This window comes from Pelobates fuscus, chromosome 2 (genome assembly GCF_036172605.1).
Source record: "Pelobates fuscus isolate aPelFus1 chromosome 2, aPelFus1.pri, whole genome shotgun sequence".
NCBI lineage: Eukaryota > Metazoa > Chordata > Amphibia > Anura > Pelobatidae > Pelobates > Pelobates fuscus.
In genome coordinates this window covers 132,274,293-132,288,732 of record NC_086318.1, presented here as the reverse complement: position 1 = coordinate 132,288,732, position 14,440 = coordinate 132,274,293, and the positions used below count along the sequence as shown (strand labels likewise).

Genomic DNA, 14,440 nt, shown 5'->3' with positions numbered 1-14,440 from the left:
CAACGTCAGAAGCGTCTTACCTGGGCTAAAGAAAAACAGACCTGGTCTGTTGCTCGGTGGTCCAAAGTCCTCTTTTCTGATGAGAGCAGCTTTTGCATCTCATTTGCAAACCAAGGACCCAGAGTCTGGAGGAAGAAGGGAGAGGCACACACTGCAAGATTGCCAAGAAAAAGATGAGAGACATGAGACCGAACAATGCAGAGCTGAAGGCCGCTATTGAAGCATCCTGGTCTTCCATAACACCTCAGCAGTGCCACAGACTGATAGCTTCCATGCCACGCCGCATTGAGGCAGTAATTGCTGCAAAAGGTGCCAAAACCAAGTACTGAGTCCACATGCATGCTTATACTTTTCAGAGGTCCGATATTGTTCTATGTACACTCCTTGTTTTATTGATTGCATGTAATATTCTAATTTACTGAGATTGTGGATTTGGGGTTTTCATGAGCTGTAAGCCATAATCATCGCACTTATGACAAATCACAGCTTAAACTATCTTGCTTTGCATGTAATGCGTCCATCTCATATATTAGTTTCCCCTTTTACGTTGCATTACTGAAATAAATGAACTTTATTCACAATATTCTAATTTTTCGAGTATCACCTGTAGTTCCCGGAGTGGGAAATTCTAAAGGCTGATAACATGTTTGGATACCTGCGCAAACTATTGCAACTTTAAAAGTAGTTATCTTTTTATTTGTTTGTATTTTCAATTGGTCCTTCTGCTGATTTTAAAATGCTCTATACATGGAAAAAATGATGGGTCAATTCAAGCCTGGAGTACAGATTTGATACTAGTCACGATTTGCAATAATGAATTAATATTTTGGTTCTATTGTTCATTCATTGTGCCATTGGTCTCCTATATTCTCAGTTCTACTGTATTTCTATAATTAAGGAATAAAACATTACTCAATTATACTGCAAGCAGTTCTTAAGGATCCAGTGCGTATTTATGTTCTAATTACATTCCCTGAACCCTTTGTGCCAGCATGGAATATCCAGCAACTACATAAGTGAGAAACTCTTTTTTGGTTGGGGATTTGTAAAGATTCAATAGTTACGGTGAAATTATAACATTCTTGGTTGATAACGGTTTGTTCATTACAGTTCAAGAAGGTTAAAAAACAAAAACAAAACAAAGTTCAGCACACAAAGAGAAAAGCCATAGTTGTGAAAAAAAAACTTTTTAATTTAAAACATTTGCAATATTTTACTTTTTTCCAGAATAAAATGTTGTTTCATTTCTTGCAATATTGGTGGTACAGAGGAATTACAAGAAAAGTACAAGAGTGTGTTAGACAATACTGGGTCTTACTTTCCTGGGAATACCAGATGTATTAATACAGATGGTTTAATCTCAATATTTTGCATAGTATGCAACATGGCGGCCAACTAAGTGGCCAATCAGGCACTGTAACTTTGTGCAGCATCCTCAACTCTCTTTACTCGAGCACTAACTCTAGAGAAGCAGTAGGGTGGTATAGTTCCATCTGACTGCTTGTACCTGACATTCAAGGTGAATCTTACAGATATGCAGGTAAAGCAGAGTTTGGAGGCTAGAAGCACTTATCTTTTGCGATACTTTATTTTTTCTTCTTGCCAAATTGTAAGAGGCCTAGAAGGGACACGCACACAGTAAAAAGTCTTAGAAATTTGTAAGATGTTCATTAATGAATAAAGTTGTTTCCATTATTGCATCACACATTTTAGCACAGGTAAATAGCCATAAATAGTACTGTTATCTTTACAATCTAATCTCATCTTTTTCCTTTTTCATTGCCTTTCATTAACCAAGAACACACTGAAAACACACAGATCACCAGTTAACGGTTTACAGACATTATTATTACATTTGCCCTAGGTTGGAGTAAATGCCATTTAGAATTATGAGGTACATATGTGTAACATTTGAAAATTGTTTTTTGCATCTTCAATTAACTATTTCCTTTCCTGTTTTAAGTGACATTGAATGACATTGGTTAAATAACTTCTTGCGTATTGTCTTTCAAAAGAGAATGTGGAAATAAAAGCACACAATATACAGTGTAAACTTAAGTAAATTCAAAATATAAAATGGTATCTTTTCACAAAATAAAGTGTCATTCTATGCATTGCTATCTGCTTGTTGTGTTAAAAAGGCAATTTAATTTATGGAGATAACAAATTCACCAAATGTCACCAGAATGATACATTTTACAACTGATATGCTGTTCATATATTGAAAGTAAAATGTAAAGTAAAAGTAATTTTGTAGAGTACATGAAACTACACAGTCTTATATTCAGGTGAAATAAATACAGGAGTTTGAAAGTAGCAATGCATGTCAAAATGTTTCATTATCAAGAAAATGATGGTGAGCTGCACACTACATCATAAAGGAATTCTCACTAACGTTACACAATTGGTCTAGAATCTAGACCAAGGCTTGAGATATCTGCTCACACCAGTCTTGGCTAGTGTCAATTCAGCCCTGACAAGTAGAAATATATTACTTGTGATTGTGTCACGGACTCTCTGGGCTTGTAGTGGTGAGTTATTTTTAAGCCTGGCTAGTGGTATAGGACTTTAAGTTTTGAGTTTTGTGCAATGGGATAGACTATGGCAATTCCACAACAGCCCATTGTGCCTTTCTCTAAAGTGAGAATTCAAGGTGAATTCAAAGGAAATTTCAAATTTATGGCCAGAGCAGCTAAATGGAAAGCATAGCTGGCTTAGAGATTTTTTCCAGTTCAGCTACTTTGACCCTACAGTTGAAGTAACTTCCCCTTTAGTGAATAACCTGATAGCGGATAGCTGTGCATAATATCAAGTAACTCCAAAAACCAACAGATTTTATGTGGCCATTTGCTGTATTTTATCTAAAAATATTAGCAAACCTCGGTCTATAGAAAGCAGTTCATAATCCAGTTTTTGGTGTAATGTATACCATGTAATCTCCAACCCAGTCCTCATGGACCACCAACAGTCCAGGTTTGTCAGTATCTCCATTGGAATAAAAAAGGGAAATACATAAACGTTAGTGGTCCATTAGGACTGGGTTGGGGAACACTAGTAAAAACCATGTCCTCACAACTATTGAATGACTGAATGACACTACTGAAGTTGCTATGAGTTCCCTTTAAAAGGGCACTCATACACCATGACAACTTCAAAGATCTATTGTGAATTTGATGATTTGATATTTGATAGCTGTGGCTTCACCAGTAGTCATTAGAAGACTGACTGGGTCATGCTGACATCACCTTCAGCCATTGGATGGCTGTGTTGGGTAATATGACATCACCTTAACATATTTGATGTGCTGTATGAGGCAATATGACATCACCATCAGACATCCAATGTACTGTGTGAGGCAATATGACATCACCATTAGAGATCCAATGTGCTGTGAGGTTATATGATCTCGCCATCAGACATTTTATGGCTGTGTGAAGCACTATGACATCACCATCAGACATCCAATGTGCTGTGTGAAGCACTATGACATCACCATCCGACATCCAATGTGCTGTGTGAGGCAATGTGACATCACCAAAGGTTTTGTTTTAGAATATTATTTTAACATATGAGTGATAAAACAATCACAACCACAGACAAGCATCAAAGCACTAAGATGTATTCTGCTAGGTTATACATTTCTAGAAAAACACTACATTAATAGAAATAATTGTGAATGTAGGCAGTGGTTCTATTTATCTTTTAATTTTCTCGTTTGTTTCTTTTACTTAATTTCAATCCCAAATTCACCTTGAGAAGATAAAGATTTTTCTAAGTAATCCTAGGCTCTCTAGTTTTTCTCGCCTTTTCAAAGCAGCTTCTGCAGAGCTGCGTCATTTTATTGATCAGCTTTGCTGTCCTCTAGTGACAGTGCAGTTTCCTATTCTTTCAGTAAATGCAAATCCAGGGCAGCAGCTGTGAAAATGATCCTACCTGCTGGGTGAAACAGAAAAAAACGTGACATGCAATCACGTCAAGGACAAGAGAGTTCCCGGGGATAGACTATTACTGAGTTAGAAACCACCGACTTCAATCCCGTAAACCATTATGCAAATTGTCTGAACTCTGATGTACATGACTGTAAGATAATCCCCAGTATCTATAAAAATGTTAAATGCTTTCAGACACAAGACATACCCAATGCTACCATTAGTAAAATATCACTCACAAACACCAGCCTTACAACATTAATACATATTAGGTCAGATGGCACTGAAATGTCCCAACTAACTGCTACAGAGAGTTAGATTACCTTCCTGAGAAGCATATGACTTCATTGATTTATATTTTTTTCACTGAGAGATGATATTGTGTGAAGGTGTACTGAACATGTTGTATATCCACTAAATAAAATAAAGTTACCTATTTAGACAGATTAAATTATTTACAGGACCCTTGGATAGAACGGCCTGTAACAGTTCAGATCTCTGTAGAAAGATAAATGGTGGAATACTTGCCTCGGTAGCCTACACTGCTAGATCAAGCTCATTGTATTGTCTAATTCTGTATTGGGATCTGCTTTTCTGTATTTTATATCTTCTTTAACCCCTTAAGGACCAAACTTCTGGAATAAAAGGGAATCATGACATGTCACACATGTCATGTGTCCTTAAGGGGTTAAATTACTTTAGTGAGTCAGTTGTAACAGACTCCAGTGGATTTGTTTCTGCAGGACGTTTTACTTGACAGGAAGTCAATATAACAAAATTTGAATGATTGCTACTGCTATTTTGGTTACTCAAATATTGCCAGTTTGGCTTGGGGACACATATTCACAAGCATTTACAACTTGTGTTCACAGACACCTTTTCAACGACGGTCAACTTGGAAGCAGAACTTAATGAGGGGCTGTCAATTTGAGAACAACCTAGTGGCTAACTAAACGATGGCTCTACAATTACTTTAAAAGCCTTTATAATTTTTTTATTTTTTTTTATCATTTATATTCTTTGTCAGGCAAAGACCAGCATAGTATGTAAATTAATAAACTTTGAATGACGCATACAGACATTCGGCAGTGCTAGAGAAACTGCTGATTGTGCATGCACGTGTCCAACATTTCTGCATTGGATTTGATGCCCAAGCAAGCTGTGCTGTTGCCGTAACTGGGACACTTTTTACTTAACGTGGTTTTTAACATGGTTAGGGTTATTCACTAAATGGAGAATTGCTGGGAATTTAAAGCAATTGTAAAAATTCACGACAAATTCGGTTTGCAGGTTGGCTATTTTGGCCTTAAAATATTGACATTTTATATGAATCGACGTTTAATTCCAGGAAATCCTAACTTTAGAGTATAACCCAGTAAATGTTGGCAAGTAGCTTAAAGGACCACTCTAGTGCCAGGAAAGCATACTCGTTTTCCTGGCACTAGAGTGCCCTGAGGGTGCCCCCACCCTCAGGGACCCACTCCCGCCCGGCTCTGGAAAGGGGAAAGGGGTAAAAACTTACCTTTTTCCAGCGCTGGGCAGGGAGCTCTCCTCCTGCTCTCCTCCTCCTCTCCGCCTCCGTTCCTCCCCGTCGGCTGAATGCGCACGAGCGGCAAGAGCTGCGCGCGCATTCAGCCGGTCACATAGGAAAGCATTCATAATGCTTTCCTATGGACGCTTGCGTGCTCTCACTGTGATTTTCACAGTGAGAATCACGCAAGCGCCTCTAGCGGCTGTCAGTGAGACAGCCACTAGAGAATTAGGGGGAAGGCTTAACTAATTGATAAACATAGCAGTTTCTCTGAAACTGCTATGTTTATAAAACAATTAGTTAACCCTAGCTGGACCTGGCACCCAGACCACTTCATTAAGCTGAAGTGGTCTGGGTGCCTAGAGTGGTCCTTTAATATTATTTGCAAGGTGACAGTGTGGCTTTGACCTTTTGCTAAATGTTTTGCTATAGACAAGTCTGTTAGCCATACTGCTTCATGTTTTCCTGACAAGCGATAGCAGCAGCGAAGTCTGTAAATGTTTCCAAAATACAGCATTTATTCTCACACATTTGACATGACAATGCCAATAAAATCAAGCTAAAGCATCTGCTTCCCTGCACAGACGGGCATTAATCTGAGATCTGAGCAAGTACCTTGCTTTCATTTAAATTTGACTCAGCAAAAGCACATGTAGACAGAGCAGAATGAGAGAATTTACTATCACATGTAAAACAAAATCTGTTGGATATGCACTGGGTGGCTTTATTTCCTAAATATCGAACCATAGCGAACTGAAAGCCGGACTGCAAAATTTAGGCAGAAATAACGAGTTTATAAATAACTCGTGCAATTTGGTTTTCAATTAATTACAATTCAATGTTCAGTGAACAACCCCTCTATCGTCTTTGTATCTTCTTGCACATGAGGATTAGTAGTAGACTGCAATAAGTTTGGCATTTTTGGATTTTGCTGTAAGGCATTTCAAGATAGCAGAAAATGCAAGAAAAAAAATTCTACATTCTACAGAACAGAATCTTTGTGATATGGCCCTTGATGTAGTCTGCGAACTATAAAGTAATGATATGCAGACGATGTTTGTTATAGCAACATTATCAAAAACATATTTCTCCTGTTCTGTGAATGCATTTTTCACAAGACCATATTAAAGAAGCTTTCTAGAATCATTTGTAAGAGATTGCATTTGTTTTTGTTTTTAATCTTTTAATATTAAAATTGAACCTACATATTAGTGGGTTGGTGATGTAAGTCTTTTGTCAAGTTGAAACATAATTAATAACCAATATTTCTTATGCTGATCTTACCAAGAAAGCTTTTTTCAAATATGTCATTGTGATTTTTAGCTTACAGCAGGGGACAATTGCACTCACATTATATGTATAATATACCCTCAATATCATATTTATTTTTTTAAATTAACATCTGACTTTAATTTAATATAACATCTTGATGTATAGTATTTTAAAATCAATTTGTGAGAAAAGCTTCCAGGCTAAAGTAAATATGCTAATGTACTGCTGTGCGTGAATGTATGTTTACACTTACTTGCGCTTCGCAAAACAACAATTATAGGGCATTTCAGCCCACTCATCACAGCTTCGTAATCTCTCTGTATGTAGATAACCTGGGTTGACCACCTTATTGGGCAGCGTATTACCTAATTCTAAAGCATTTGAATAACACTCTCAGTTTGTGTCATGCCACACTGCTTGAATCGCTGGCAAACTTGCCAAAAAGTGGCATGTAATACAAATTTTGCAGTTATTGTGTCTCACTGCAACCTTATTAAAAGGAGCACTAAAGGCACCCAGAGCTATTCATCTCAAAAAATATGTTCCATTGGTTTCCCATGGTGATTGCACAGCTTTTAGAACTTTGCCAGGAACTGACAATTTATACACAACTCCAGTAGTTGCACTTGTCCATTCTGGCTCATAATCCTCAGACCTTTTGGTGCTCTATGCAGATATGTAGTATTTTATTAATATCTAAATCACTTTCAAAAATCACATTCTGCCTAGTGAATTAAAGGAATATCAACAAAACGATACTGCATTTAATTCATTGTAAAGTGGAGAGGTCTGGGTGCAATTACTGTTCTACAACTTTTTAACCCTTCAATGTAAAATACTGGGATTTCCTAGATACCGCAATGCTTACATTACAGGGTTAACTACGCCCCTGGTAGCAGTTCTCATAGCTAACCTCCATTTATTTGGAGGAGTGCAGTGTTTTTGTCCCCAATGATCCTCTCTGCAGAGCATTGCGTTGGACAAGAAGAGAAATCAACGTTACATCAAGAGAGTTGGATCGATGGGCTGCAGGGACTGGATATTGATGCTTTTTCCATTTTTTTAATTAAGATTTATGGGGGAGGGGGGGAGGAGAGAAACTAAATGCAGAGGGGAACATTACAGAGATAGGAATGCAGGATTGTATTCCAAATCCTACAGTGTTCCTTTACAGCTTACCACCAAGCTGTCAGAATTCTATTTAGAGACAATAGCACTAAAAGGTCAAAAAAGCCTTAAACAAGTAGAAAGGGGTTTGTTAAGGCCTTAACACATATCTTGACATAAAAATCTGTACTGAAAGGGAGCCTACAGAAATGTGGGATGAAAATCTAAAATGTGGTCTAACTCTACATAGCTTTGTGGGAGCTGTGAAAACAGAGATCTGCTGTGTCAGTGTGTTATTTCACTTTCTACAGGGAGATTCTGCACACGAGTATATTTGAGAATCATTGCATAGATATATATATATAGTTATTAAATATGCATCCACGCACTCACACACTAATATCTATACAAACACAAACACACATAAAAGAAGACATTTATCCCAGATATAATTAAGTGTTTTACACTGGCACGTATAAGTAAAAAAGTAACTGTAACTGTACAGCAGGCAAGAATTAAAGGACCACTATAGTGCCAGGGAAACAAACTCGTTTTCCTAGCACTAGGTAGTCCTTAGGTCCTCCCCACCCTCATGGCCCCCCCTTCCACTGGGCTGAAGGGGTTAAAACCCCTTCAGCCACTTACCTTTCTCCAGCGCCGGGCTCCTTTGGCATTGGGGAACTCTCCTCCTCCTGCCCCTGAATGTGCATGCGCGGCAGGAATGTGCATGCACGGCATCCGCACGCGCATTCAAACCGCCCATAGGAAAGCATTACTCAATGCTTTCCTATGGATGTCCAGCATCTTCTCACTGTGATTTTCACAGTGAGAAGCGTGGAAGCGGCCTCTAGTGGCGGTCAGTGAGACAGCCACTAGAGGCTGGATTAACCCTTAATGTAAACATAGCAGTTTCTCTGAAACTGCTATGTTTTCAGCTGCAGGGTTAAAACTAGAGGGACCTGGCACCCAGACCACTTCATTGAGCTGAAGTCTGGGTGTCTATAGTGGTCATTTAAATAATAAGCATTAATCAATAAGCATTCCAAATAATTCCATACGGTTATAAAATATTTCCAAATGGTTTATCTACAAAAAATTCCAATAGACTTTAATGATGCTTTCTGTAGATAAAACATTTGGAAATATTTAATAAGATTTGGAAAGCTTATTAAATTGAGGCCAATGTTGGCTAATATTCGTGTCATAAAACACCAACAACAACATTAACACTATTCCACAAATAGCCCTTCCATGTGCTTATATTTGATAAAGTAAATATCTAAAAATGTGAGCACTTGGGGTCTTTGTCATTTTTGGTAGAATACTCTCCGCATTTTGAGACAGTGAAGCCTCGTTCTAGAAGCAATCAGTAACCTGAAAGTTCCCAATGACTTCACCTACATTATTGGGAATATCAGCTAACACACTGCATAGACGGAGGGAGGTTAGGTAACAGAGATTCACTAGAGATCATTTTTATGTGTAACTAAAGTACAGTGAAAAAAAAATAGAATTTGATGCTTCAGGTTATATGACAAACTGTCAAGCCTTGTTATAAACGTAATACATTGGTCTTTTTCCTGTAATTTCATTCATGTCACCTTTAAGCACATACATGTGTATTTTATAGTTCAAATAACTTCTACTTGAGATCTTTGAGAATAACCAGTGAGGCTGTGAAACACTCAATGGAATGCCAGAAACATAGCTGGCACCCGACCCAATAACACCAATACTCAAATAGCCCATCAACTTCCAAGACATCCCTTTTCATCCATTTGTGTCTTGTCACTCCAACCTCAAAATGACTCAAATGACATTTTAAGCATGCTGAAATTTCTCGATGCGCAGGAGCACATAGTGCCTTCTAGCCTTTTTGACCAATAAACGTCATTTTTTCACATGCATTTTATATTGGATATAGCGTGGTCTGCTAATATTCTATTTTCTTAGTAACATGTAAACCAGCTAAGGCATCCCATTTAATTTCCTCAAATGTTTTACACTCAAGCTATGTTTTTTTTTTATTCATATTTGTACTAATAAAACTCTGTGTCAGTGTGATACTGTCAATGGGAATGTACCCAGAGCGGCTACTCCAACTTTGCCAGCAAAGTAAACAGATTGCAGATTGAGGATTTAACAAGGACTTAGTTGGGATTACAATTGCTGAAATAATAAAGGAGATGAAAGACTGGATATACACAGTTTGCCTGTCTACATGTGAAAAAGTAATATTTAACTGGAGCTGTGTGTTTGCTGTATCTTGAACAATACAAGAAAAATCAAATGCTCTACTTTACACTGCATGTAAATAGTTGTGACAATACCACCACCTACTGTTTGCTTATAATAACTGCAGCAAATAGGCTATTCTCCTTAAAAACATATTTAGAGCACTTATAACCCAGAGCTTTTAGTAGGTGTTGGCATACTGCTTAGTGTATTTACAATTTTAATTAAAACATTTTAAATTTTCATTAAAAGGCAAAGGCTCCATACATTTTCTTTTCTAGCAGTAATTTCTTATTTTAAAATTAATTGCTCTACTCACTTGGAACTCCAGATCTTTAGCAGTAAAGGGAATAAATAAAACACCTATATATTTGTGTAATAGAAATTCCCAGTTTAACTTTTAAGAACACATTTGATAAACTATAAATATTTTAGATATCTTGAGGTGCTCTGGCTGTCCCATATTACTGCATTTAAATTTCTATGTGTGTATCTCTGCAGAGGATTTAGAAACTGTATGGCTTTATACAGGCCTCCACATCTTTTTAGAATGAGCATCATATCCTGTGATAGAAATAAATGTATCCCAATTCCTTTGGAGGTCGCTCAGAAGACGTAACTTTATGGTCATTATAGATCACCCATCTGAAAGACAAAAGGCACTGGAGTCATTCTACAAATCAACGCTCGGCGTCTGACTTATGTTAATATAAAAGTTAACTAAAAAAGATTTCATATGCAATGTTATGCTTAAAAAATGTATTTCAATAAACCATAAAGAATGTCCTTTAAACGAATTAACATTTTAGAAAGAGTCTTGTCCAGTGGCTAGAGTCCTATGGTCTTCACGCACTGTGATAATTACATTGAAACTTCTAAAAATTAATGTGCTCTCATTTTTCATTGTGAATTTGGAGAATAGCCCTACCTATATTTTCCAAGATGTTCTTCCTATCATAATATATACATTATTAGATAAAGCTCCCTTTTAATTCTGGTTTAACAGAATACTATCACTACTGCTCAGAGTTCCTCCAACCTAGAGCGTTGTCATTTAAGCTGTCACTCTGCCCATTGTCACATTTACTTTACAAAGACATCAGCTTTCATTGTTGTATGCGGTTAGCTCAGTAGAGAGCTAACAACACCCAGCAATCTTCAATCAGGTAGGTGCTGCATCTGACTGAAGATCATTTAAATTGTAGCACTCAGAAAGGTAATCTGGGAAGTAGTGACAGCTTTCCTTTAACCTATACGTTCACTAACTGCAAAAAAGCAATTACGATCCTATGTTAGACCAAGGACAGATTCACTAACTTCTGTAGAATTACTGAAAAAGGTATTGTCACATTCAGGCAACCAATGTTTCCCTGCAAATATTTACCTGCCTTCCTTTTTGATATGACAGACATAATGTCCTGACATAGTTGATGTCCCCGCATGGCTGATAAAACCAAATAGTTCATAGGCTGAAGGGGAAAAAAACAAAACAACAAAAGCAAAATCAGTAAGAGAAAAATGTAGCCTTTGTACATTTGTTAAGGAAATAATTTCTAAATTGGAATCAAGGAGAAAAAAAAAATCCTTACATGAACCACTTGAGTAAAAGATGGTATGGATTCCATGTTTGCTAAACATTTTTTACATGTATTGCCCTTCTATGTATATTGTTATTAATGTCTGTGCAGATCGTATGGAGTAGTGAAACTTTATGACCGATTTGTGGACATAACATAAGGAAACACACTGCGGTTTTAAAAGTCAAGAAAATGCACAATTACTGGGTCCAGGTGTGGACTTTCTAAGCTGTGATTTTAGAGCAATAGACAGTACGACTGATGAGATGAATAAAGACGGGTATTCTATTAAGCAGGTAATAGATCATTTACTAGTAGTAGACCCAGGTGATTATGGTGGAATGAAAAGTATTTGCCATGGAAATGTGTATCAGAGTGCCCTCCTGGAAATATAAGGGAGGAAGGAATAAGATCACAAGCTGGACAAAAATCCACTAGAGAAGAGGATAGCAAATTATGGAAAAGATGTCAACCTATCCAAGTCAAGGAAAGCATATGTGGGTAGGTGGGTTTCTAGAGGTGCAGACAAGCCACATGGGATGTGCCGGATTTATATGTTATGAGGGAATTCTTCCCAGTGGGAATTCTAAATTAAACAGACTGTGCAATAAAGGAAGTATAAATATTAAATTGCACTTTACAGGAAGTGTTTAGGAAGGCTGTGTAAGTCACGTGCAGGGAGCATAAACAAAGTGATTTAACTCCTAAATGGCAGAGAATTGAGCAGTGAGACTGCATGGACATGATCTATACACCAAAAGTCTTCATTAAGCTAAAGTTGTTTTAGTGACTATAGTATGACTACATTTTATAGATCAGAACTGTGATGGTATCCACAAGGCTATCAAATCTATAGTGAATGAAAGGTTTAAGACTTTAGTATATACATCCTAGTGCTCCATCCTGATAGAACTGCACATCCACCATCATGCAATCATGTGTATATAAGGAACATGAATAACAGCACTTATGCAGTAGACACGTATCTTTATTAAGGCAATATACAATGGTTATTAATCCTGTATTGAATTGTATTGATAAGACCAGCAGTGATTACATGTAATATTACATGGGCTTCAATGGACTAATAAATAACTGCAATCGTGATCTGATATACGTTCCTTAATTAAGTGAGATTCCTGGAAGGCGGCAGTGTATTGAGGTTAGCATAAAAGCTTATCCCTATAATGTCTGTAGAGGCTATAGCGAAATGACTTAAGACTGACAGATGGACAGATAGACAGAATTAAAAGAAATCTTGGAAACTACATTAAATAGCAGTAATAGTAAAATATAACTAACAATAACAATAATATAGATTTTAATTTATATGATGATACTATTACCCAGCTATACAGTACTCATTTTGTTAACCTCAGAAAGGGTTGCACAAGGTTACATCAAATTAATTCTCATTTGCTCTCCTTACTTCCACTCCCATCCTTGATTTGAGGTCCCTCCTCCTCATTCTGGGTGATTATACTATTTTGATTGTTGTCCGCGTCCACAGATTCTGAAGGGTTCGCACAATCTTCTTCACTTTCCGGGTGAGAAAATATCCAGTCTAAAGCTCGCTCCAAATTGTTATTCTGCGTGTGGAAAAAAAAAATTGCTTGCCTGTTTTATACATTTATGGATAATTACTGCCATATGAATATACTGATATATTTCTTTAGGAAATGACTTTCTTAAGGAGGGACTGTCATGTCTGACATGTAGTGTATTTCTAAATCCAACACAAACAATAATTATGTTTTTTTTTATATATATAACACAGGGTTCATCCACAAAAAAGTGTTTTATACAGTTCTATTTGCTATTTTACAAAACCATGCACATCAGTATTGCTATGTGGGCCAGATACAAAATAAACCATAACACATTAACTATAAGTTAACTCTACAAATCATATATCAATAAGGCCCATTGAAGCCTCTCCATTGGTTTCAGAAATGTCCCATCAGGTGGAAAATGCTAGTTCTGTAGATATTTAGAACTTGAGGACATTGAACAAGTTCAGTAAGATTCTGAGTACAGTTTCACTCACGGTTGCCCTCAGTGCTTGAATAGCTTGGTTTCTCTGGAAGCCCATAGATGAGATGAGTGCTACAATTTCTTCTGGAGGCTGGTTTGGTTGAACATTCTGTCCATAAGATGATATTGAAGAGGCTGCAGCACAGCCTGGGATAGATAATGGCTCTGCAAAATCTGAGGAGACACACAAGAAGGAATTTCATTATACCACAACAAGTGACAGCTGGTGAACTTTTTAGATGGAGGAGCACTAGGCTCCACCCTTGTAATTTGATCCCCTCTCCATAAACAATGACTCTAACCTGTTTGACTTTGCCCACTTAATGTGTTAATATTCATATTCTATCAATAATATACTTAGGATCTTATTACTTACAGTGTTACCTAGCACCCAATTTGTTATATATACACATACATATACACATACATATACACAGAGACTAGTCAATATATTGTTAAACACAGATCTGCACACACCAGTCAAGCCATAAGACTTGCTTTTCCCACAAAAATCTCAAATGTTTTTACTACTGCAAGGGATTCTGGATGGGCCTATGCAAATGAGTTTAACAATGAATCAACTTTTTGCCTCACTATTCCACTTTAAACATGGGTTCCTTGGAGATTATGCTTGCTGTATACAACAGCTTTGAAACACAGCTCAGAAAGAGATGCAAAACCAATGTACTACTATGGACAGCTGTTTTGTTGTTAATGCAACTCAGTGTGTATACACACACACACACACACAAAAA

The 14,440-nt window shown here is 37.1% G+C and overlaps 1 protein-coding gene and 1 long non-coding RNA gene across 2 annotated transcripts in view; both read right to left on the bottom strand.

The window, feature by feature from the left end:
- Positions 1-1,171: 1,171 nt before the first annotated feature.
- LOC134586830 (uncharacterized) lies at positions 1,172-3,684 on the bottom strand. The gene is made up of 2 exons (XR_010086593.1): positions 3,371-3,684; positions 1,172-3,286 (listed from the first exon to the last, which is right to left on the bottom strand). It is a non-coding gene; the product is annotated as an uncharacterized LOC134586830 (long non-coding RNA).
- Positions 3,685-8,834: 5,150 nt separating this feature from the next.
- USP13 (ubiquitin specific peptidase 13) overlaps positions 8,835-14,440 on the bottom strand; it is a 100,132-nt gene continuing 94,526 nt past the window's right edge. The window contains exons 18-21 of the mRNA XM_063442697.1: positions 13,699-13,859; positions 13,081-13,240; positions 11,459-11,543; positions 8,835-10,719 (exon numbers count right to left, since the gene is read on the bottom strand). Of these exons, the coding sequence (XP_063298767.1) occupies positions 10,632-10,719; positions 11,459-11,543; positions 13,081-13,240; positions 13,699-13,859 (494 nt within the window). The 3' untranslated portion in view covers positions 8,835-10,631. The remainder of the gene's footprint in view (positions 10,720-11,458; positions 11,544-13,080; positions 13,241-13,698; positions 13,860-14,440) is intronic.